The sequence below is a fragment of the Cervus elaphus genome, chromosome 2 (genome assembly GCF_910594005.1).
Source record: "Cervus elaphus chromosome 2, mCerEla1.1, whole genome shotgun sequence".
NCBI lineage: Eukaryota > Metazoa > Chordata > Mammalia > Artiodactyla > Cervidae > Cervus > Cervus elaphus.
The window spans coordinates 14,292,417-14,317,764 of record NC_057816.1 but is presented as its reverse complement, the minus strand read 5'-3'; the positions used below and the strand labels follow the sequence as shown (position 1 = coordinate 14,317,764).

The window sequence follows — 25,348 nt, the reverse complement described above, 5'->3', positions numbered from 1 at the left end:
GGAAACGTCCTCTGTTCTCAGTTTCCCTTTATAATCTCCTGGCATAGCCTTTGCTCCTCTGGCTTCTTCCCAGAGAGAGGTAGGTGGGGAGGAGCCCGGCCTCCTTCCTGAACAGGCCAGGCAGCACCCCTGACCTTGGTGACCCCCTGCATGCAGCGCCCTGGCCCCCGTGTGCTTGGAGCCGGCTCACTGGCCATTTGCTCACCTTGGCCAGCGTACCTCAAGTTGCTCCCCTGCCCACTCCCACACTTCATCTTGTTTATCGTTGGCCAAGCCCCTTCCCCCACCGAGATGATGAGCTCCACGAGGGCAGGGTCTCTGCTGCGCCGTTCCATGCTGTCTGCAGTGCCTAGAACAGTGCCCTGTGCAGCAATCTGCTGAAGGAAAGTAGACGGAATGTAGGAAGCAGAGCGAAGGGGAACTTTCAGCCCCAGCAACCTGGTTTAGTAGAAGCCAGGCTCTGCTAGAAGAGAGCCCTCCAGCTATGTAACTTTTCTTGCAGGACTATTCTTAAACCTCTCCTCACCTTCACTCTGAGCTCAGCTCTGGAACCCAGCTCGGAACCCTGCCCAACTCTTACTGTCTAGGATAGAGTTCCTCCTCAGAAACAATGGGAGTCTGCCTGAGAACTTGACAAGGTCAAGGAAGTGGCACTGTGAGGGCTTGAAAAGGAACATCTTGTCCACTGTCCAGAGGCGACACATGTCTTCAGATCCCAGGCCCACGTCTCATCAAAGCCCTCCTTAGACCCCTGTCTAGCCCCTCAGGGCCCCCTCCTCTGAGTGCTTCCAACTACTGACGTAACTCTTCTGTGATCTCAGCTCAGCCTGTAAGCCCTCTAACCTACTCCACACTGGTTCATCTTTCTAGAGCCAGCTCTGATTAAGCTCTCTGCCTCAAAATGGGTGATGCTTCTCTATTTCCTACCGGATTCAGTTCAGGTTCTTAAGACCTTCTCTGATCCGACCCCAGTCTGCTTTCCAACATTCAATCCTTTCGGGGGTGCTGAACCACTGTCACCCGTGGACACTCCCCCTTCCATGCTCAGGGCCGTTTCCCGCGCCCGCCCGCACCCCCCTCCCCCTTCTACTCGCACAAATCCTAGGCCTCTTGACAGGGAGGGCCCTCCTCCACATGTCCTCTCTGAGCCCTCCAAATCTGCAAAGCACGTGCTCTGGTGGTTCTCTCAGGGCAGTTATCTATGAGTTTTATAATTCTTCAATTCAGAAACTGTTAATTCCTAAGGTCTGAGGCTTCATTCAATCAACCCCGGCCCCAAGGACACCTTAGTACAAGAGATGGGTAAGGGCCCTGTCCTAATGGAACCAAAACTAATGGACTGCTTTTAAATCCTCAATTACCATTGTAATAGAAGCATAGGATGCTCTGTGAACCTGATAGGCAAGTCCCAAGCAGCTGCGGACTTGATGGATGAGTAAACCCGACGAGGGGAGAAAAACGGCAGGACCAGCGTTTCAGATAATTTGAGGAAGTTTTGGTCAGGCTGACGGCAGTTGTTCTGAGGATTATATCTGAAGTTATACTCGTTGCCTGGGAAATCCCACAGACTGAGGAGCTTGGTGGGCTACAGTCCATGGGGCTGCGGTCGGACACGACTTAGGGATTACACTGCCTACAGCCTCACATTTCAGACCTTCACTTAAGGATGAGTAGGCTTCTGATGTATATGGTGAAATGGGAATGGAGGCAAGCTACTGGGTGACATGATTCTTGGCATTCTGTCCTAAAGTTCCCTGGTGAGCATAAAGTTACCTGTGAGCATTTCCTGGAACATTCAATTATTCAACATTTTTTGAGTTTTACTATGTGCTTGGCACTGCAGGGGACATACAAATAGAAGACACAGTCTCGGATGTCAAGAATTAAGTCAGCTGAGGGAGACAAGTAATAAATAGACAGGACTTATTAAGTGGCTACTATATAGACCCTGGATGTATATACACCCAGTGGCTACTATACGCACACTGTGTGTCCTGGGTGTTCTTTGGAAAGACTGATGTTGAAGCTGAAACTCCAATACTTTGGCCACCTGATGCGAAGAGCTGACTCATTTGAAAAGACCCTGATGCTGGGAAAGATTGAGGGCAGGAGAAGGGGCTGACTGAGGATGAGATGGTTGGATGGCATCACTGACTCAATGGATATGAATTTGGGTGAACTCTGGGAGTTGGTGATGGACGGAGGCCTGGTGTGCTGCGGTTCATGGGGTTGCAAAGAGTCGGACAAGACTGAGCAACTGAACTGACTGATATACACACTAGGCACAGTTGTAAGCATTTTACATACAATTCATTTTAATTCTCACAACCACCCCATGAAGTAAGATTACAAGATGATGTGATTGAGATGTGGCTTGTTGGGAGCTAAACAAAATCTAAACAGGAGGGACTGCATCCCCAAACTGGAGGAAGATGAGAGTAGGGGCTGAGGGGTGGGTTCTGAGAGCAGGTGAAGTCTGATCTGTGCTGTGAAGTCCAACTACAGCTATCCAAGTTCAGCAGGCTGGGCCATTTCCCAAGAGAAAAGAAGGCAGATTTGAAGTACAGCAGTGACCCAACTAAAAGATGATGTCAGAAGAAATGGGAAGGATGGACCAGAGTGGGCCTGGCAGGAGACAGGGCTGTTTTTGTTGCTAGGCCAGCAATAACAAAGGCTCCAATTAAGTACCAGCAGTAGGGATGGAGAAAATAATAGGTGGTATTACCAGCAGGGGTGGGAAGGATAGTCCAGAGGTGGTATTTAGCTAGGTAAAAGCACACGTATTACAGAAGTTTACATAGTACAAGGTCATGTGCAATTGTTATACATCACAAGAGTAAGTTAACCTGGTTCTCCTTCAGAACTAGGCCCTGGCACGAAAGACAGAAACACCCACTTCCATAACTGAACTCACGTTTTCTGCCAGCACTGCCCAAGGGATTCTCCCCAAATGCTACTGCCCTGAAGAACTCTGATGCTGGCACTGACTGGGTCAAGTTCTTGGCGTCTCTGCCCATCATTGGGCCTGGCAGAGCACAGAGCTCTGTCAGCTCAACACCTCTTGGGCTCCAGCCCTGTGGGAGGTTTCAGGGTGGACCTTATGCCTTTTCACAGTGGGTAGGAAGGGTGCCAACTATCTGTGCAGGTCACATGTTTGTTACTATGTCACTGGGGCTTTGAAGACCAAGTCACTCACAGTGCTAGCCTTTTATAAGCTGTAACACATACTGAAAAGGAATCTTTGATCATCCTGCAGGTAGACTTGTTTGCAATCAGTAATTGTTTCTGGACAAGTTATCAATCATGCACACAGGTCCTGCCGTATGCCCAACTGATGCCTGCACCCCAGAGAGCACATGTGCCCCGGCCCCTCGATTAGAGTGGACGAGTGGAGCTCTATTTGGTGTGACCTTTTCTTCTTTGTCCTAAAGCAGCCTTCCCAAGGATCTCTAGATGGCCAGGCTCACCAGAGGCTGTGGGTATGTGTGGATGCTCAGGTTCTCTGGTGAGACTCACTCATTCACTTATTCAGTCATTTAGACTTCAGCCAAAGGCAGCCAAAAATGTTAGCTGTGGAAAACAAAAAAACAAACAAAAAACCCAAAAAACATAGGCAAGAACAGACAGAAGGGTGTGGGGCTGCATGGAAGCCTGACAGGATTCTAAAGACAATTCTGCCCACAGCCTCTGCAATGACTTATCTAAAAAATGGATGAATATAGAAATTCAGTATTTTTGGTATAAGAATTCAAGTAAATGAACCAAGAGTTTAATAAAATGGGCTTCCCCTCCTCTCCATGGCTGTTTAAACTCTAGTTCTCATCCTTTTGCTGATGAGGAAGCTCTTTCTGGATGGACTACCCCATCCTAGTTTTCCCATCTGTATAAAAGTTTACCCATGTGAAAAGGGAACTATGTTACACTTTGGGATTTGATGTTTATGGGCAAGTATAGCCCACTGAAACTCTCAGTATGTCTGCAGATCTCTCAGGGTTAGTACTTAGAACATTCTGTCCAGAAAAGCAGCTCTCAATCCCTGTGCCATGTGCCAAGGATACACACACCTTCGGTTATCACATTAAGTATCATTCTCCAGAAGCAATCTTTCTGGTCTCTAATAAACTATAGGGCATGATTCTATGGATGCTGCCTTCTGCATCTGTAGAGATCACCTTTGGCTGTGGCTACTGAGGACCCCAGCAGTTTGCTGACCTGAGTAGTCTGGTAAACTGTTGTTAAAAATACTCAACACACTCGTGGAATGACAGAAAATGCTTCTTAAAAATTTACCCATTTCCTCCCAGAACTGAAGTGATGCTGGTACTTGGGGTCAGTGAACAGTTCCCCTGCCTGTTACTCTCACTCTGCAGACCACTCACTGTCAAAATCCATAGCAAGAGGAACCTACAGGTAGGACGGCCTTCCTTCAGGGCTTGCACAGGCTCCTCACCTGTGCGAAGAGCAGCTTCCCCCACGAAGTACTATCTCTACTCCTTGGTTGTAAGATATTACAGAAGTATCACCAACAGGTCTCTAATCAATAATGCACAACCTCAGAAGAATGCAGCCCAGCACTCAGGAAAGCAGCTCTGACAAGATACCTGGCTCAATCGCTCTGGGATTTGATGACTTTCTCTATTAGCCTCCTTTATATTCCTTTCAATTTCAGGGATGGTGTTCATGAACTCTTTTCTTAGCTACCCAGGAAGCTGATGTGTACTGTCTCATAGAGCACTCTCTGGTCTGTACACACTCAATGGATGCTTGCTTAAGAAATGCATTACTCTGACGACTTTTCTTATCCACTTGACCTCAATCATCAGCAGCAGCAATTCTTCCTTCCAGCCAACAGTAAATGACAACAGCAGGAAGTTTTATTCCATAAAGCATTAATAAGATATTTTAATGAAGGGGGGAAGGGAACCAAACAAAACTTAAAAACTTAGTCTTGTTTCTATTCAAAGACACTCAAAACTATTTTTTTCCCTGCCCATCCCTTCTAACTGCAACTTTATTTGTGACCATGTAATAAAGGCCGGTTTAAAGTTTTTGCTTTTTAAAAAGATTAAACCTTTTTAAAAAAGATTAAACAACCAAACTAGCAAAAAGTACTCAATACATACTTTCCTTATATCAAACAAGCTAATATTTCAGTACAATGTTACTATACAGAATATATACAATACACATATATTCACAAAGCAAACACTATAGGCTCAGAACAGATTTGAAAAAACATGATATTCACATTGATTACAATAACTCTAAAAATGATTGTAACATTGAAACGGCACTTAGTATACAAAAAAGTCACAAAAATATATATATATATATATGTAGTCACCAAGAACCATGGTTCCTGTAAAATACTAATAGCCAGATACTAGTATATAAAATGTAAAGTTTCGACATCGTATACATTTTTAGGAAATAAAATCCAAAACCATTTTTGTTACTGTTGAAAGTCAAACATGCCAAATAACTTAGCTATGGCCACTGTCACCAAGTAAAGCCAAATGTGAATGAGATGATAACTGGATACATAGCTGGTGAACTAGAGCCTGGCACAGATACAAAAGTTGTTCTGGTTCTAGGAGAGGACAGAAGCATGAAAACATCCTTCTACATAATTTAATTCACATTTCTTCTCCAGCATCACCTTCCCTCCCCCAAGGGTTTCACAAAATGCCAGGGCCCAAAAAGAATCATAATGCTATTAATTAGCAAGATAAAAGTTTCTCCCACACTTCCGTTATGTTGGGCTACATACAGGAGCATTTTAAAGCATGCATCAGCTAAACAGGGCCGCCAGTCACCTTTCTGGAAGACTGTGGTACACACCTTCCTCCTAGGTTGGTTGTACTAGAAAGTACTCCAGTTTCTGAATGGAGCCAGATCTATATGTTAGCTCTGTAAAATATTGAGCTACTGTAGCAGCAAATACAAAATTACAGAAACAAAAACATTTTTATTAAAAATTCCTCTGTTACATCAAAACAACTTTTTTCCCTTCCCTTCTGTTTCCTATAACCAGACATCAATCTCTTCTATCACTGAATTACATTCTATTATCTCAAATTGACTTTTTCATTATGCTGCTGCAGAAAAAGTTCAAATTCTGGAAAGTTTAAATTTACTTTTAAAAATGGGAATACAGGAATTTTAAAGTAAAAAAAAGTCTGTTCTAAAAGTATCTCTCACAAATATATATATATTTAAATATTAAAATAGGCTACCTAGGATTTTTATAAAATGGCTTTTGAGAAGATAGCAGAGGCACAAAACGAAGCCATACGCCATCTTCCAACTGGACATAAGGTGCCACGAGGGTGTCCTACAAAGAGGCAGGCAATCTCTATCTGATGCAACAGGAGGCACCAGCAACAAGAGAGACATCAAACATGTTATTGGGATGTGAACTGAGATCAAATTGTACTCTAGTAGGGGCTGTGGTCTTTTTAAAAAATATCTTGAAATATAAGCACGAGAAGCCATTATTTTGTATAAGGAAGAAAATGACTAAAATTTATGATCTTACTCCTGATTCAGCTGATGGCATTCACTTCAGGTACCTGAAAGATGAACAGCAGTGCGACTTTCAATAACTCAACAGACCACTCTCAGTATGAGAGACTTTACATAGCATTTGTCAACTTGAAAATTAAACTGATGGTTGAAATAAGAGAAAGCTCTTACAGAAATTACGAAAAAAAGTCTTTCGAGAAAAAACACGTGTTTCTAGGAACAGCACGAAAGGCTGCCCATCTTTAAGTGAATACAACCTCCACTAATACAATTAATTTAGGGAAGACTGACCTTTCCTCAGCAGACCATGTACTTTGGTAATCTGAACATTCATTCACAGGATGATTTTTAAACCTGCTTACCTGAATGATGAAATTTGGATATGGTTAGACTGGTATTTGGAAAAACAAGGACAATTTAATAAAATCTTGACACTTAGGCCCTCACACCATCAAGCAGCAATTTTATCAATAAATCATCACAATTGAGCCTAGGGCTTTAGTTTAATCAGCAAAAAGTCAGTTTAAAAGAGAAAGGCAATAATCAAAGAATCTGATTTTTATAAACCAGGCACTTCAAAATGAAATTTAAAAATTTTAAGTTTAAAAAAAAATTTTTTTTAAAGTTTTTGTTTTCAACCAATAGTCCAAACCTTTAAATTCTTTGTAAACTATTATGTACATAAAACCTTGATGTTAGTTGGAACTGGCCTGGACCATATACAGAGTGAACTATGTAGTACACTTTAAGGCAGTCTCATTTTTCAGATACTGTCAAACTGAGATGCCACCACCACCAGACATCTCTGCAGAGACTATTTGTAAAGATATGGAACTTTTGCTTTTTTATCATAAAAATATAATCACTATGATGTAGCATAAATATCTAAGTGTATTAGTTGAGTATGAAGTTAAAGAAAAGTACAACTATAACATCACAAAGAGTCATCCCATAATCTGACATAGGCTTAATTCCCCATTAATAAATCTCAGCTTGTTTATAATCTAAAAATGAAATAGCCATAGCTTATCTACTCCTTAGTTGAACCTGGATATTAATTCCACTTCATTGTTAACGTGAGCCATTATTGCTTTGGCAATTAGTCTTGCTGAGGACTTTCCAAATAAAATACCCTATGTCACCAACATTTTGTCAGGCAAAAATGACACTGAAAGATAAAAATGGGTACAAGCAAAATAATAACTTAAATTTGGATGATCTGCACCTAATGCCTGTAGGAGTATGCTTAGCTTTAACATTCCTCATAGATATGGTTACTCTAATTGAGCACTCATCCACCATTCTGTTCTGATTCAGAAAAGAAAATCAAGTTTGTATATATGCTTCTCTCATTAACTCTCAAAATCAAAATTAAATCATCTTCTGTCAATAACTTAACTGAAAATAGCATTTAGTATCTTTCAGCAACTTTGGGTCGCTTCCTGATGTGAATTTTTCTCATTTTTTCCCTCCCAATTAATAACTAGAAAACTACTCTCCCTCACTAGGATGTATAATCCAAAGCTATGACTTCACGTTTTGTGGATGAGTGAAAACAAAGTAAATGCCACACAAAAGTTGCTAATTCTCTTCATCAATTCCTTAAATCTCAAAGTTCTTTCAGTTATAATTTTAGGATTGTTCATTCATCAAGTAGTAATTCTCTCCATGTGGTTATTCTAGCATACACAGCCATAATAAACATTGTAAGGTAATGTATTTCTCAGGGGCTACAAAGCTGAAAGAAAGCAAACCATGATCCGAGAATCTTCAAAATAAAAGCCACTGAACTAGGTAAGTGGCCTCTATTTAGATTAAGTATGAGAATAAAAATTAGTAAGAGGTAAAATAAAAACTGAAAGAATTAATACAGCTTCCAAAGGCTCCCAGGGAACCATTTATACATCAGCAGAGACTGGTTCAGTAGTCAGAAGTTAACAGAGTTACCAACAATAAGTACATTAGATGTGCCAGATAGTTCTTTCCACTTGGTAACATATTTTAACAAAATGGAAGGGTTTTGTTTGTTTTTAAAACCTAAGGGCATGTGTCAAAGGAATCAGAATGTAAAGTTCTGTAAGCCAGAATGGTTGCTGAACTGTTAAAATGTAACACCAAATGAGGCTATTTAAACATTTTAGTAACTTTATCTCACTGAAATTGAGAACTTTAAAAACTAGTAATGTAACTAAATAGATAGCTAATTACTTAAGGATTACTTTCAAAGTAAGAAACACTCATTCAAATATATTTGTGGGTGATAACCTCCATCTGCATCCCTTTCTTGAAACCTTAAAAAAAAACCAAAAAAAGAGCACTAAACTTTTGTTTGTGAATTAGTGCAATCACTAACATGCCAAGTGCTTGCACTGTTAGAACACAGCCTTATAAAGTGGAAAGGATGCCTGCAGGGGCTGAAACACCCAGTATCAGAGCACACATCTCTGTTCATCTGTGAAGTATGTAGAGCATACTTATTTGGTAGCTTTAAAATGAAAATAAATCTTTTTATTATATAAAATCCTTGGTTTAAAAAGGCAACTTATCTTGCATCCTAAAATTTAAGCCCTTTAAATATCACAAAGTTACCTTCTGGGGCCTAATTTAAGCAAGATAGCTATGGTATTCTAAACTGGAATTTTTTTATGTTCAATTATACTGGTAATTTCTAATGATGACATAATATAATGGGTTTTCATCTTTGTATTTTTTCCCCCATATATTCTGGTAAAAATTATACATCCAGGCATCCTTCTCTTAGATGAATTTTAAATAAATCTAAGTAATACTATATACAATTATTTTCTTGCAGCTTGGTTTCTTAAACAGGCCCATAAGCTAAGTAACCTTAAACTATGTATCAAGAAAAATGTAAAGCCTCACTGAAACAGAAAAAAAAAGGACTATGTTTATATCACATGTTAAGTATTAGTTAGTTACCTGTATTGATAAGATGTGGGGAACAGACAACTAGCAATAAGCATTTTCACAGTAGGTTCAAATGTCTCATAAAACTTGGAAATCTGTATAATTTGTAACTACCAAGGAAAATTTAAAGTTTCCATTTGGGAAAAAATAGACAGTGATGGCAATCCTACATTCTGAGAATACAGAACACCTCAGAATGGGCAAAACTGTGCAGGACTCTCAGTACAAAATCCTCAGGACAGGGGGTATGCTAAATTACTTTCAATCAACAAATCTCCAAGTTCTGATGTATCTTCTCATCAACTCTATTTTCTTTCCTTCCTTCCTTATTCTAAAAAAAATAACTCTTAGAACTGAGGGCAACAATGACTCCTGGTCATAATTTCACTTATTCTTGTCTTGTCCATGTAAGATTTTAAAATTAACTTTGAGATTTATCTACTGGTAGGCATAACAGTTTCCAAAGAATCTATATAATATTAAAAATAAAAATTCCTGACCTTTCCAGTTGAGACACAGCAGTACCACTATTAGTATCATATAGTCTTGCTGAAGAAAAGTAATTCAAACTACTGGTAAAGAAGCATAAATGATGGAAGGCTATCATAATCTGTACGTGTTCATTTTCCTTAAGGTACTATAGCTATTTGGGGAGCAAAAAGGAAACAACAGGTTCTTGAGTGAGAAGAGGAGTTGGAAGCAAGTTAAAAACAGCAGAATATGAAAACAAAAAGAACATTAGCCTAAAAAACTTCAAGGAGTTCACTTTCCCTTCCTTTACATTAGTAAGAGGTCAGCTACAGAACAAGCCATTCAAAAAATGAAACGAATCACTGTAACTTAAAAAATTTTTATTGAGGTCTAGCACCCAGACAAAACTGAGATCTTGTGTTCTGAATAAGAAACTGTATTGTCTTTTTCTAATCTAATCAGGTGTCTTCATAATGATTAAACTCTGGGTATATACATAGGGGAAAAAAAGTTACTCAAAAGATCATTGTTCATGGACTCATGAAATTTAGGATCAAGGTAAGCGATGCTTTAACGGCACCAGGTAAAATGTATACTCCAGTCTAGAGTATCATATGTATTTCAACTATAAACCAGGAAGTTTCACTTTCTTTTAGCAGCAAGAGGTAATATTCATTACCTTAAGGTTTTTAGTTTTTCTTTAGTCTTAACAATTTTTTTCCCCAAATAGATCTGAGTTACAGATCATCACTTTATAGCCTCTTCTCTATTATTGCTTACATTCTGTAAAAACTATACTAACTGCTTTCAATATGACATTCTGCAATGTCTAAAAATATTGTGGAATAAGGACAATATATCACTGTCACATGGTATTTTGTAAACAATCTTAGTTGGGTTAAGAACATAGCCTTAACAGAGAATTCTTTATTTTGTCCAAACAGCAGAATGAAAACATCCTCAATAATACACAAACCTATATATAAAATATAGAACATCTCCAGTATATTTCCTTTTTATGGGATCATGCCAAGTATAGGCAAAAGAAAGTACTGTTGACAGGGTAAGACAAAAACTGACTTAGGCAATGACCTCATTAGCCAGGCATTAACATTCAAAGACCAGGTAAACAATGATTTTAACCAGAAAAGCAGTATGAAAGAGTTCCTATGAAGCTGAGATTCACACACCATATTCCCCATTCCTGGTCACTTCATGCACAGGTTGACTCTTCTCAACCGTGGCTCTCTGCCGTCTTTCACAGAAGAAAGATAATTTGGAGAGTACTATTATAAAGGTACAGGGAATACGTAGCCCAATACCAAATTTTCACCATAAAAAATTATAACGACAAAGCAAAAAAAAAAAACGTGGAATTTCAGAAGTACACACCCTAATAATTTTTAAGAAAGCTCACCATAAATATTTCCAGAAACAACAGGCTTTACAGAAGATTGTACAATGTCCTGTGTACAGGAGTAAACATCTATTCAGGCCATTTGCCAAATTTGTTTAGTAGTATATTTCTGGTGTATCCTTTCATTTCAGGAAGGTCAATAATCATCTGATTTCTTCTCGACCTAATGATATGTTGTTAGCCTACTCCTGATGATGGAAGAGGAAACTGATATAAATGTGAAGTCAACTGCTTCTCTCTCCTTAAGTTTCAGGGTTTCTACTGTATTTCAACACCATGTTATTGTGCACTTACAGAAGCAATCTCTCAGTCATGAAAAATAAAACATCAGTTGCAGGACTTACAAAGTAAAAAGGGAAATTTTTCCAAACCCTTTTTTTTGCTTAAAAAATTAAATTCAAATGTACAAGACCAAGCACAGGCACTTTCCAAAAATTAAAAATGAAGCCAAACTATGAAATTACTCAATAGTTATAGAAGACAGCTCTGATTTTGGGGGGTCATCTCTGGTTGCCTCGGCAGAAGCACTGGTCTTTGGCTGCTCTGGCATTTCTTCCTCCTTTTCTGTCAGCCCAAGAGACCCCAAGGGAAAAGTGCTTTCACAATTCTGGGTCGAGGAGACCTGTGAAATTACAGGCATTTGAACAGAGGAGTTGCTTTCAAAACTGTGTTCTCCAAGATCATATTGAACAAGGGTCTCTTCTTGCTCCTGGTTTAAGTAGTCCGGTACTAGGAAATCACTAGGTAAGAGGCAAAGGATGAAACAGGGAGTCAATTTTCAAGCCAAGAATAAATAAGACATAATAAAACGACCTGATTTGTAAAACAAGATTGGGAATTTTCATTCTCTAATTCTTGAATGAAGATTATAACTCAGGAATTTTCAGCTTCTAAACTTTCCTAAACATGAGCCAAAACCATCCATCAGAACCCAAGTATATCAATTCTCCCTACCATCACGAGAGAGATCACATTCAGTGTCACTGTGGACACCTAAACAGCCTTTCTCCTTCTATGTAGAAGAGTTTCTGTGCACAAAACAAACGCAAATAGCATGTTCATTTAAACAAAATCATTTGAATAACTTATGTGTAACATTTCTTGGATTATACACTAATTATAAGGTATATAAACCTAGCTTTCTATTACTTCTTGGATACAGTTAAAAAACTAATCCTCATGCATAAATGACCTTATATACAATCTACCATATAGAAAAATGTAAAAAACCACTTAGATGCTTTATTTAAATCTTTACTGTTGAATAAAAACATTCATTACACTTTATAATCTCAATAACTAATATACTTTAGGTTATTTTATAATTTGTCCACTATTAATTAAAAAAATTAAAGTCTGTTCATTTGCAAAGCAATTTAAGATGTCCTCGGTTATAAAAAGTCTTCAGATGTTAAAGAGTGGAGGACAGAGGGCTCAGCACAGGGAAGATACAGAAAACAGGCTGTGCAGTTAGTTAACTGGGACACGATTTTATTCCTGAACAAACTTTGATATGTCATGTATAATATAGGTTTAGGGATATAATAACCAGACACTCAGAGTCAGAAATGATTACATTAGAAAAATGTCTGGCTTGAAGAGAAAAACAAAATCAATGCAAGAAAAAAGTTTATAGAAAAATAAGATTAAAAAAATAAAGGTGGTGTAAAATTTGATTTTGTTTTATAAGAAACTAAGGATTCCTATAGATGTACAATTCTGATAAAGTATTAAAAATAGACAACAGAATTTTATATCTAGAGGAGACCTTAGCAATCATCTTTAAAGCTTACACATTATCCTTCTCTAAGTTCAAGCTTCTTCATCTGTGAAGTGACGTGTTCAATCATACCAGCAGTGAGCGGCAGAGCCAGAACTAGAACCCGATCCTCAGCTACCCAATAAATCAGAAAGGTTAACTCTATCATAAATTTTTAATATTCAAAGTATGGAGTTCTAAACTGAAAGAAAAAGAGGAAAACTTCATTTGAGGTAAACTATCAATTATAGTTGCTGCTGAAGTTTCTCTCATTATTTAGAGAAAAAAAAGAGAGAAGTAGTCAAGAATTTAACCAACATCCAAAGAATGGGAAGTAACCCACTGTCACCAAATATCATCTGACATGGTAAATTTTCCAGTCAGGTCTATTTAAAATCTACTACAGAATTACTTTAACCTTACATTAAAAAACAAACAAACAAACAAAAAAAACCACAACAACGCCCCCCCCAAAAAACCTCCAAAACCCAAAACAAGTGGATAAGTAGTCTATCTCTGTAGGAAAAGATTTCTAATGCCAACTATAAAAGTATTTAAAACTGTTTATACTTAGAAGAATTAGCAAAATTTTATCAGGAGATCAGAGTGTTATTGGATAGCGGGAATTTTTAAGGAATGTGATTGATTAGCTGGCAACCTGACTGAAAAACAAAACAAAACACAGCAGGCTGCCCTAACAACAGGAAGAGAGAGTTTAGAAAGCAGTTTCCCTGGTTCCATTTTCGGTGTGCACCTCACCTGCTCTGGAAGTAGTTTGCTAGCTCTGACGCTTCATGGTTCAGACTCCTCAGGTGCACGATTAAATTTCCAGAGTTGGTGAACATGGCGCCACATGTTTTGCACTCGTAAATCCGAGGCTTGCGGATAATATGCCGGGAAACCCTCATGTGGTGTTTATATTCCCCGAAGGAAGTGAAAGTGGCACTACATATCTGGCACCGGAAACAGCGTTTACCTTCATGCTTTAGGCGATGCATCTTTAGCGAGTAAGCCCTGGTGAACTTTTTCCCACAGCGGTCACACTGAAATGGTTTAATTCCTATAAAATAAAGCAATACAAAATGTTATCTAAAAACAAAATAAATGGAAATGTCATAAACTTCACAAATTTCTGAACTGTAATTTTGTAGCAATAGGTAATCTGAAAAGATAAAAATCATCAGCAGAAGTGAGTCCCAAATTCAGCATCTTAGAAAAAGTACAAAACATCTGAAAAGTCACTAGTGCTTGAAAAAAGCAAGCAAGAAAGGCACCACAGGGGTGAGGGTAATCAAAGTGATATATACTCCATTTGATTTTCGAATTCTTCCAAATCTTCTTAGACTTCAAAATATAATTTAACAAGAGTATTTATTTAAGCAGACCCCAATTCTTCACCTATTATTATTTCATTTCATTAAAGTAGTAAGGTTTATATCAAGAAGATGTGTAAATTAATCAGTTATCTAATCTTCATTTCCTATCTCAGAGAAAAATGAGAAGAAAAAAGAAAAATTCTAACATCTCTGAACATAATTAGTGATTGTAACAGAACTATCTTTGGTTAAGTTTTGGGGTACTTAATGTAATAGTGACATAAATATGTAGAGATTAATATATGAAATGTAAAGTGCATTTATGGTCTCTTCCAATTCATTATCACAGTTTTAGCAAAAAAATATCAAAAACCTTCAAAACATAATCTGTTGATTCAACAAAGTCACAGGGAATTAGTGTTACAACAGGATTGTTAGACCTATCTGAAGAAGAGGAAAGTGAGACAGTTAAACAGCTGAGAATAGTAGCAAAGATTTCTTCGTTATCAGAGGCCAGTGTTCTACCCATAAGAATTTTATTGTCTTTATGTGGACACTGAACTTAAGTTTCAAGTATGTTCTACACATCATTTATCCAAAATCTTTTTTACACTAAAATAATACTGCAAGGCTGGCTGAATAGGGCACAGAGAAATTTCTCAGGGCACAGAGAAATTTAGGATTGCACAATTAAAATAAAATTCTTGTATTTAATTTTTAAAAACACTTTTTATTTGGAATTACAAACTTAAGAAAAATGAGAACAGCACAGAGAACGCCAACATATGACCTTTCAAGCCCATCTGCTTTACCAGATGCACTCATGCTTTTCTCCCTCACACACACACATACATGTATCTGATCTCTCTTTCATGTATATCACGTGTATATCACACTTGCCCCAAGTTCCAATCAGAAGATTTATGCCTGTGACCAACGTATTAAGCAAGTATCTTTCTGACAATGCAACAAATCAGCAACAGACCTGAATTTATCTGTTCTCACTAGACTTCCCAGAGATATACTTTTTCCTAACTCAAAAGCATCTGTTTACTATTTTTAACTGGACTTCCAAAATAAAATGTTCTAGAGGGTTCATTTATGCCACAAGAGGAACGATGGCATTACCTGAGTGGATCAGCATGTGCTGCTTCAGGTTCTGAATACGGGTGAATCGCACCCCACACGTTGGACACTGAAAAGGTCTATCTGGACCATTGGGACTTGGCCGCTCTGTGCTGCTGGTGGAAGGAGCAATGTAGAGTTGGTAGGGATACTGAACATTTTCCAATCTAAAAAACAGACCAAAGAAGGCAACCAGGCTCTGATTTTTAAGTTCAATAAACAGTTCTGCACAAGTTTAAATGAACAAAAGGAAATAAACACTTAAATGATTTTACTTTAGGTATCCTTAATCTAATAATCCTTTCCTTCCTACTACTGCTTTAATTCAGGCTCTGGTCAATATATGGCTATCTCTTTCTATTTTGCCCCACATCCCTTCCACAGTGATCTGATTAAATCAGTCTCTTGCTAACAGTCCTGTGATGGTTCACTGCTATCTTCAGAATGAAGGCATACAAGACTCATGATCTGGGTCTGTACACTTTTCCAGTTTCATTCCTGTCATACTCCCCAAACATACCCATGCCAAGCAATTCCTCCTTAACACTTCTCTCTCAGTGCTGTGCTTTCATATGTTTAACTTCCTCTACCTGCCTACCCTTTTTGCTTAGATAACACACCAGTCATTTTATGAGATGTAGCCAAGAAGTTACCTCCTCCTCCTGAAAGCCTTCTTTGATTCACCAGTGATTTAGGCAGGTACTCTCCTATGCAGAGCAAGACTCCTCTGCAGATCACTCATGTTATCTGCTTACTTGTCTGTCTTTAACCTCTCTCCCGGCCCCAATGTCGGTGTGACCTCTGAGGACAAGGGTTACCTTTCATTTCAATATCCCCACCACTCAGCAGAGAGTATCTAGTACAGAACAGACAACCCCATTCATGTTTGAAATTAAGGAATCTAGGCATATTTCCATTTGCTTACACCTTCAATAATTTACTCAAAGGACTCTGGTTCACAACCTGCTCTACACCAGGTTATCTTCTCAAATACAGTAAATTGTATTTGAATTCTTTGAATCCTTTGAGTTTTCAACACACTTCTAAAGTCTGTCCTGGACTCAAATGATGAGGTGTTACTGCAGTGAAGTTTTATATTCAGTGGTCAGAAACAGACCATAAGCACTCAAAAAAATGATCATAACAGAGAATTAAAGTGGAGTGATCCAACAATGATTGGTGCTGTTTTACTTTAGACTGGTGGTCAGGAAAAACTTTCAGAACTGACAGACAGTGATCTGAAGAATGAAGAAAGAGGGAGCAAAGTGAAAATTAGGGAAGAAAGCATTTCAAGCAGAAGAAAGACCTTAAAATGGCAGGCCTGCAAACCAGAACGAACATGGACGACTCCAGGAACTGAAGAAGGTCAGCATGGCCAGAACGTGGTCTACGAGGAGTATGGTCTGAAGGGTGTCAGGCTAGAATCACATCGTGTACGGCTTTCAAGGCATGGCGAGGAGTCTAGATTTAAGAATCTACTCATTTCATTGGTACAAAGTATAATGGATTATACTGAGATGAAATAGACACTGGCCTGCCTTTTGTTCAGCACAGGGGCTACCATTCACAAAGAAAGCTCTAAGCACGTTTCAGCTAGACTTTAAAGGGTTACTGGGGGAGGGGGAGGACATCCTAAGCAAAGGGACCACCCAATAGAATCCTGAAAAGAGTGTGGCCTATTTTGTGATCAGAAATCTCTGCCAATAGGGTCACCATTAAAAAGAAAGGTAATAGGAAAAAAAAAAAGAATTGACTCATTCTAATCCCAAAGAAAGGCAATGCCAAAGAACGCTCAAACTACTGCACAATCGCACTCATCTCACACGCTAGTAAAGTAATGCTCAAAATTCTCCAAGCCAGGCTTCAACAGTTTGTGAACCATGAACTTCCAGATGTTCAAGCTGAATTTAGAAAAGGCAGAGGAACCAGAGATCAAATTATCAACATCGGTTGGATCATCAAAAAAGTAAAAGAGTTCCAGAAAAACATCTGCTTTACTGACTACACCAAAGCCTTTGACTGTGTGGATCACAACAAACTGTGGAAAATTCTTAAAGAGATGGGAATACCAGAGCACCTGACCTGCCTCCTGAGAAATCTATATGCAGGTCAAAAAGCAACAGTTAGAACCGGACATGGAACAACAGACTGGTTCCAAATCCGGGAAGGGGTACTTGGTCAAGGCTATATACTGTCACCCTGCTTAAATAAGTTAAATGACTTATATGCAGAGTACATCATGAGAAATGCTGGGCTGGGTGAAAGAACAAGCTAGAATAAAGATTGCCGGGAGAAATATCAATAACCTCAGATATGCAGATGATACCACACTGATGGCAGAAAGTGAAGAAGAATTAAAGAGCCTCTTGATGAAAGTGAAAGAGGAGAGTGAAAAAAGTTGGTTTAAAACTCAACATTCAGAAAACTAAGATCATGGCATCTGGTCCCATCACTTCATGGCAAACGGATGGGGAAACAGTGGGAACAGTGACAGACGTTATTTTTTTGGGCTCCAAAATTACTGCAGATGGTGACTGCAGCCATGAAATTAAAAGACGCTTGCTCCTTGGAAGAAAAGTTATGACCAACCTAGACAGCATATTAAAAAGCAGAGACATTACTTTGCCAACCAAGGTCCGTCTAGTCAAGGCTGTGGTTTTTCTAGTAGTCACGTATGGATGTGAGAGTTGGACTGTAAAGAAAGCTGAGTGCTGAAGAATTGATGCTTTTGAGCTGTGATGCTGGAGAAGACTCTTAAGAATCCCCTGGACAGCAAGGAGATCCAACCAGTCCATCCTAAATGAGATTAGTTCTGAATATTCACTGGAAGGACTGATACTGAAGCTGAAACTCCATTACTTCGGCCACCTGATGCAAAGAACTGACTCATTTGAAAAGACCCTGATGCTGGGAAAGTTTAAAGGCGAGAGAAGGGGACGACAGAGGATGAGATGGTTGGGTGGCATCAATGACTCAATGGACAAGTCTGAGTAAACTCCAGGAGTTGGTGATAGACAGGAAGGCCTGGCTTGCTGCAGTCCAAGGGGCTGCAAAGAGTCAGACACGACTGAGCGACTGAACTGAACTACTGGAGAATTTAGAGTTTGCTACTTAGAACAGCAACACAATCTGACTTAATGTAAAAAACAGAATTTTGGCTGCAGAGCCCAAAGGACTTGTGGATTAAATACAGGGGTGGGTTTGAGGGAAAGGATCAAGTATAATTCCCAGAGACGCTGCCGAAGAAATCGGGGCTTGATGATGACGCGGTTTACTGAGACAGGAAGGCTAGAAGAGCAGGTCTGAGGGAGGAGGCTGGAGCATTGTCTTGGTCTTAAGTCTGAAATGGCCCTGCTACATCTATGTGAGGATATCAGCAGGAAGGGTCAATGTGAAGACAATGACCTGGGAATCATGAGTATAAGGAAAAGGGTTTGGTGAACTGTTTTGGTAGCAGGTCAGGTATAATTATTTTTGGCTTTGCACACTACATGATCTCTATTTCAACCACTCAATTTTGCCATCCACAGACACAGCATGGTTGTGTCCCGATAAAATTTGATTTACAAATAAAGGTGGTGGGAGAATTGGCCTGTGGGCCTCAAGTTTACCAACACCTGAAACAGATACTACTTAAAGCAATGGAGCTGGGAAGTTTAGGAAATGCCTGAAAAACCTTTGTCTAATTTATGTGGCTACCTCATGATTACAAAATATACAAAAGTCAGGTTTCAGTAAACTTTTATGTAATCCTAGATAAAATGCTCGCATTCAGAATTACATGCGGGACCCTTACAAGAAAACGTCCTACTGTGTTGGTACTAACCGATCATCATCATCTACGTGAGCGTTGGTGCTAGAAGTACCCTGAAGTGTAGGCAATCCTTCCGTGATGCCTTCATCTACTGAGCCTGTGAACAAGAGGACAGCTGTCAGTACTCAGGTGAAATAAATAAACCAGGATATAAATTGCAAGCTCTGTCTCTAAGACTTTGAACAGATTATCTACATGTGATTTTAAAAATCACGTGTAAAACAACAGATTCTTATATTACTACTTAAATTCTTCGGATTATTTCTTTGAGTATTTAATTTAGAAAGGAGCACAGAAATTCAAATATAAATGAAACAAAAATTGACATAAAACTAAATAATGTAACATTTAAGGAATCACTGACAAGTTTTTTAAAAGACATTTTATGGTGACACACAGCTAACTTGTTGTACATACACTTTTTACACAAATAAAAAGACAACTGTAGGGTAAACACGTGTACAATGTTCTCACAAACCCTAACACACTACACTGGCAGCTTCTTTAAAGTCCCCATTACCCTTCCCTGATCACAAACCCCTCTTTCCAAGAGCAACCATCATCCTGTCTTTCAGTTATAACTTGTTTCCTTTTTTCCTCACCCTTCTTCATTTTTTTGGCTGTGACATGTGGCTTGTGGAATATTCCCTTACCAGAGATTCAACCAGCACTTCTAACAGTGAAAGCGCTAAGCCCTAACCACTGGACCACCAGGGAATTCTCTGTTGTGAGTATTCTTGTACAACAGTGCATGTACGCATGTTTGTTTGTTTGTTTTTCCCTATGGTATCTAAATCAGGAATGGATTTGCTTGGTCATAGGATATATATTTTTTTAACTTCATGTATTTGTTGAACCCTTCCCTGGTGGCTCTGTTGGTAAAGAGTTTGCCTGCAATCTGGAGACTGGGGTTCAATCCCTGGGTCAGGAAGATCCCCTGGAGAAGGAAATGGCAACCCACTCCAGTATTCTTGCCAGGAGAATCCCATGGACAGAGAAGCCTGGTGAGCTAGTCCGTGGGGTCATAAAGAGTCAGACATGAACTGAGTGACTAACATATTCACTTTCTATGAAATGCTTGTTCAAGTCTTGCTACTGAGTTGCCCCCTTCATTATAAAAGTTCTTTCCATGTTCTGGATACAAAGTCTTTTATCAGTGAAAGATGTTACAAATATTTCCCCCTCTTCCATGACTCCTCTTTTCATGGTTTCTTTTGATGACTCAAAGATTTATACTTTAATTGATCAGTCTTTTCCTTTATGGTTATGGCTTTGGGGGCTTGTTTTTAAAAATCCTTTCCTATCTCAAATTACTTTATGAAAGATTTAGATTTTGCCCTTGACACATATCTTTCTTGAACACACCTGGAGTTGATTTTGTGAAGGGAACACTTACTGAAAAGTCTCTTTTCTTCTCTGCTCCGCAGAGCTCTAAAGGCATGGGTTTGTTTCCAGGTACTAGTTCCATCTGCTGGTCTGTATTTGCATGAATGCCACACTGTACTTACTGCAGTTTTAGAATAACCTTGATGTCAGGCTGAGTAAATCCTCTTACCTTGCTCATTTGCTTCCTGAATATCTTTGCATTTCTTTATACATTTTAGAATTAACTTGTTGAATGTAAGTGATAATTATTTCATTTCTCCCTTTCTATCAGTTTGGAAATTACACAATCTTTTCCTATTCACTTTACTGGTTGCTTTGGAAATCAGACACGTACTTACCAAAATCGAAAGAAAACTTTACTTCTGCCTGGACAACAGAAGGATTTTGCAATTTACAAATTACTGCCTGATGTTTTACTTCTTTATTTGGATAAAGCCTCTATTTTTTCATATAAGCAATGTTTGTCCACATCTGTTCATGTTTACCTTTGCTCTTCATTCTTTTGTATATTAAACTTTCCATGTTCACTTTACGTCTACCTGTAGTCTATCCTTAAATGTTTTTTTAGTGATGATATTCTGAATCATTTTTCTTTGAGAATGCATTTCACCTTCATTCTTCAAAGATACTCTGTGTGCAGACATTTAGATACACATTTATTTTCCTTAGCACATTAAAGATATCATTTCATTGGTCTCTAACATTATTAAGAAGTTAAATATACCTACATTCGTACCGTCCATAAGCCTTACCCTCTTCTACACCTGTAGTCTCTACCGTTATCTCTGTGATGGTTAATTTCTGCGTCAACATACTGGGCTAAGGGGTGGCCAGAGAGCAGGTAATATATCACTTCCAGGTGTACCTGTGAGCATGTTTCTAGAAAGATTAGCATTTTGGTAGACCTGAGTAAGGAGAATCATCTTCTATTATCCAGTATGGTGAAGGGCTGAACAGAACACAAAGGTGAAAGAAGGGCAAACTGCTCTCTGCTTGAGCTGAGACATCCGTGGTTTCCTGCTTTTGAACATCAGTGCTTCTGGTTCTCAGGCCTTTAGTCTTGAACTGGGACTGATACTAACAGCCCTGAAGCTCCCAGGTCTTAGGATTTGGGCTGGAACTACACCACCAGCTTTCCTGGCCTCCACCTAGAAGACAGCAGACTCCGGGACTTCTGGTCCTCCATAACCACGTAAGCGAATCCCCCACCTCCCGCCTCACCCTGCATACGCCTCTGCCTATCTGTCCTACTGGGTTTGTTCCTCTGGAGAACCCTAACAGTTTGTCTGTGCAGCACTTGGGTGGTTTCTTCTAATTTATCTTCTGATTTACCAATTCTCTCTTCTGCTCAATTCAACCTGCTGCCAACATATTTGATTAGCCATGGTTCCTTTGTGCTGGTTCTTTCTGACAGTGGTTATTGCCCTTGAAAACACCCTGGAGAGGACTGACTTGCTGAGGGAAGGATGAATGTGCCCTCTTCCAGAAAAGATTTCTGTTTGCCTCTGTGAGGTTCCTGGAAGGTAGGCACTCTCTGAACCAATTTACTGTTTGAGATTCCTTGGCCTGCGCCTGCAAGGAGCAAGCACGACAGAAATCTGCAAGAGTTCTATCCATCTTTCTCAGGGGTGTGTTTTTTTCCTTTTCATCTTCTAGGCAGCCCACTGCCAAGGTAGCTGTCTCCAAAGTTCCCCTAGAGTCTGAAGGAAGGTGAGCAGGTGCAGTCCTTGTGGTATGTGAACTCTGGGGCCCCTACTTCATGCATGCACCTTCTCTAAGACTTTGCAGCTTTCATATGCTCTGGGTTGACCTCTGTCTCCCTCACCCTTTTCAGCTGATGAACCAAGGCCCATTCGTGTTTTGGCAAATGTCTAGGGAAAAACAGGTTTTAGTGCTCTGGTGAGTACTTACCTCTCCGGGTCAGACTCTTCCTTAAAATTAACCCTGATCATCTTTTCAAATACCTTAAAAGGTGACTTAAAAAAAAAAAAGGTTTTTTTGTTTTCAATGGGAGGGTAGATCCAATCAGTCTCGCCAGCTCTCATCAGGTGTTGAACTCGGTCGATGTGTCTACCATGTGCAGAAAGCTGTGCTGCCCCAACTGAACCAAGGAGCCTCTGCAGCTGTACACTCTTCCGGTGGCAGTGTTGTAACAAAAACTAAAATGTACTAACTGTAACAGTTTGTACAACACCACATACACGTGAACATTTAATAAACATCATCTGTTAACAGACACGTAAGATTAAATTTCCTCCCAGTGAAAATTTAGAATCCAGCACTTCAGTTTTCCCTCTTGGAACACTTGAACCAGGTGACATCAGGAAATGAATATGCTTTCCACTTAAGTAAAATTCTCCTAAAAAACTAACCTAATCCCTTTTAAGGCATCCGAACTTTATTAAATCATTTGCACTACAAAATTTGTGCCAGAGCTGTATATTTTGCCTTGACTTCTTAAATATAGAACATTAAAGATAACTTTTTCTTGTTTCTTGATGACTCAAGAACACCAATTGTTACACCTTGTTCCAATACACTGACAGAGGCTTCTGAAAGGAGACAAGACCCTGTGTTTACATTAATCCCCAACTGCACCTCTATTCCTTCCACCCCCATGCCATCTCTCTCCCTTACTGGTCTGTGTTTGGCATTTCAGTGCATGCCTTTTCTCTTTCTCTTTCCCTTACTGTCAAGACATTTATGCCTTTTCCTTACGCCTACTCATCCAACTTATTCCTGATCCTTCTCATTGGTTTTCAAACCAGATGTGGGTTGGAAGACCAGATAGTGCTGTATTTTGTTTAAGAAAGAGCTCTTGTCAATTTCTTCCCATTGTCACTTTTTCCTTTAAAGAAGAGGGAACTCTAACATTTCAATCTGTCTGAGGATAAAAACTGGAAAAGTTTCAGTATTTGGATATGGTCACCATGGACACACAAACAAATCTACTTTATAGTATTCTGCAGTTGTTCAGAATGCAGGCAACATTAAAGCTTATAGGTAAAGATTTGCGGGGGGAAAAAAAAAAAGCCTGGGGGTGTGATTTGGGCAGGCCAGAAAGACTGACCTAACTGACATATGACCACCAGGCAAGGCAAGCTATAATACTTCAGGAGAGGGTGGGATCATGGTGAGGTAGAAATAAAACCCACTGTGCTTCAGATTGATTCTGGTATTACCAAGAGTTTGCTTTAAAAGCTGGTCAAAAAGAACTAAGATGGAGAACAAGACATACTAACAGATGGTCCCTCTTAAAACAAATCTACTTCCACATTCTAAAATATCTAAACCTTGGCCTCTAGATCCCTAACTTGATAGATAGAAAGCATGGAAAGTAAAACAAAGGGCACTCTCTTCTTGTCCATGACACATTAAATGAGGCAAAAGCTAAAAATAAAAACCATTCCAAGCTAAATTAAGAGTTAAAACAGACTTTTAGAAATCTATCCAATAAAAAAAAAAAAAAAAAAAAAGAAATCTATCCATACTGTGGGCACTGTAACACAATGTTGTATCAGTTATGCAACTATACACAAAAATAAATCTTGTAAATTTTTTCTTTTTCCTAACATGATGGTTTCTGCCCATCAACGCAAGTAATCATATTAATTGGAATGTTACTTGAACCGATTTAATAGTAGGATACACAGCATTTACTTTGCTGAGGTAACAGTGATGTTTATTAAATTATTATAACAAAGTTTCCTTTTTAAACTATAAGAATTCTGCTCTCAGTGGTATGGGGATTAAGAATTCTGACTTACCCGCTTTATATGTTAAGGCTACCTTATCAAGAGAGATTCTACTCTCTTCCACCATTAAGGAGTGCTCTTCCATCAAAATGAGTCTTGTTTTTGCTAACCATTGTTTAAGTACTTAAGACACTTAAAAAAAACCCTTCTGGTGGTGAAAAGTAATCACAGTGGTCATCTACTACTGAGCTTTTACCATATGCCAGCCACTGCTCTACATGTGTTAAACACACCTTATATCATACTTGAGAAAGAGGAACTGGCTTGACACTGATGCGTTTTTCTGTTGGACATAAAACCACCTCACAGAATATCAACATCAGACCCTGTCACACTGGTCTCAAACATGTAACTTTTTTTAAGCACAGACAAAAACAAGGTTATTGTGCAATCATACAAACTGAACCTCCCCTTGCAAAAGTAATGGATGTCCCTGCTGCTTTAGGTTCACTTTGGTCTGCATTCCTAGATCTCTGTTAAGATTCTCAGTAAGTCATCTGTGATTTCTGATATCACCAGTCCCTGAGCAAATCCCACTTCCTTGAATCCTCCCTTAAAATCACATAACACAAGCCCAAACCCTCTACTAAGTCCTTTCCAACACGTTCTTATGAGAAGCCCTTGAAGGCCCTGTTCCCACCAGTGTGTGATCTCCCGCACTGCAAATGGGCACTGAACTCAACTTGCTGAATTATAGGTGGCTCCTGGTGGTCTCTGGGGAATATACTGGGTATCCAATTAGACTTGTCACTGTTCCCTGATGAAACTATTTTCTGGCCTTCTAACACCTGTTCCTATAACCTATTGAGAGTTGACTCCCATCTACAAGAGGAATACACTGTAATGAGTGGA

General features: G+C 39.1%; 1 protein-coding gene across 5 annotated transcripts in view; it reads right to left on the bottom strand.

Annotated features, from left to right (window-relative positions):
* Positions 1–4,872: 4,872 nt before the first annotated feature.
* ZBTB44 (zinc finger and BTB domain containing 44) overlaps positions 4,873–25,348 on the bottom strand; it is a 57,750-nt gene continuing 37,274 nt past the window's right edge. For 2 of the 5 annotated variants that reach the window (XM_043872972.1, XM_043872980.1), the window contains exons 3-6: positions 19,368–19,452; positions 15,545–15,708; positions 13,860–14,160; positions 4,873–12,081 (exon numbers count right to left, since the gene is read on the bottom strand). In XM_043872972.1, the coding sequence (XP_043728907.1) occupies positions 11,802–12,081; positions 13,860–14,160; positions 15,545–15,708; positions 19,368–19,452 (830 nt within the window). In that variant the 3' untranslated portion in view covers positions 4,873–11,801. The remainder of the gene's footprint in view (positions 12,082–13,859; positions 14,161–15,544; positions 15,709–19,367; positions 19,453–25,348) is intronic. The other 3 variants (XM_043872989.1, XM_043873000.1, XM_043873011.1) reach the window with 3 other exon arrangements.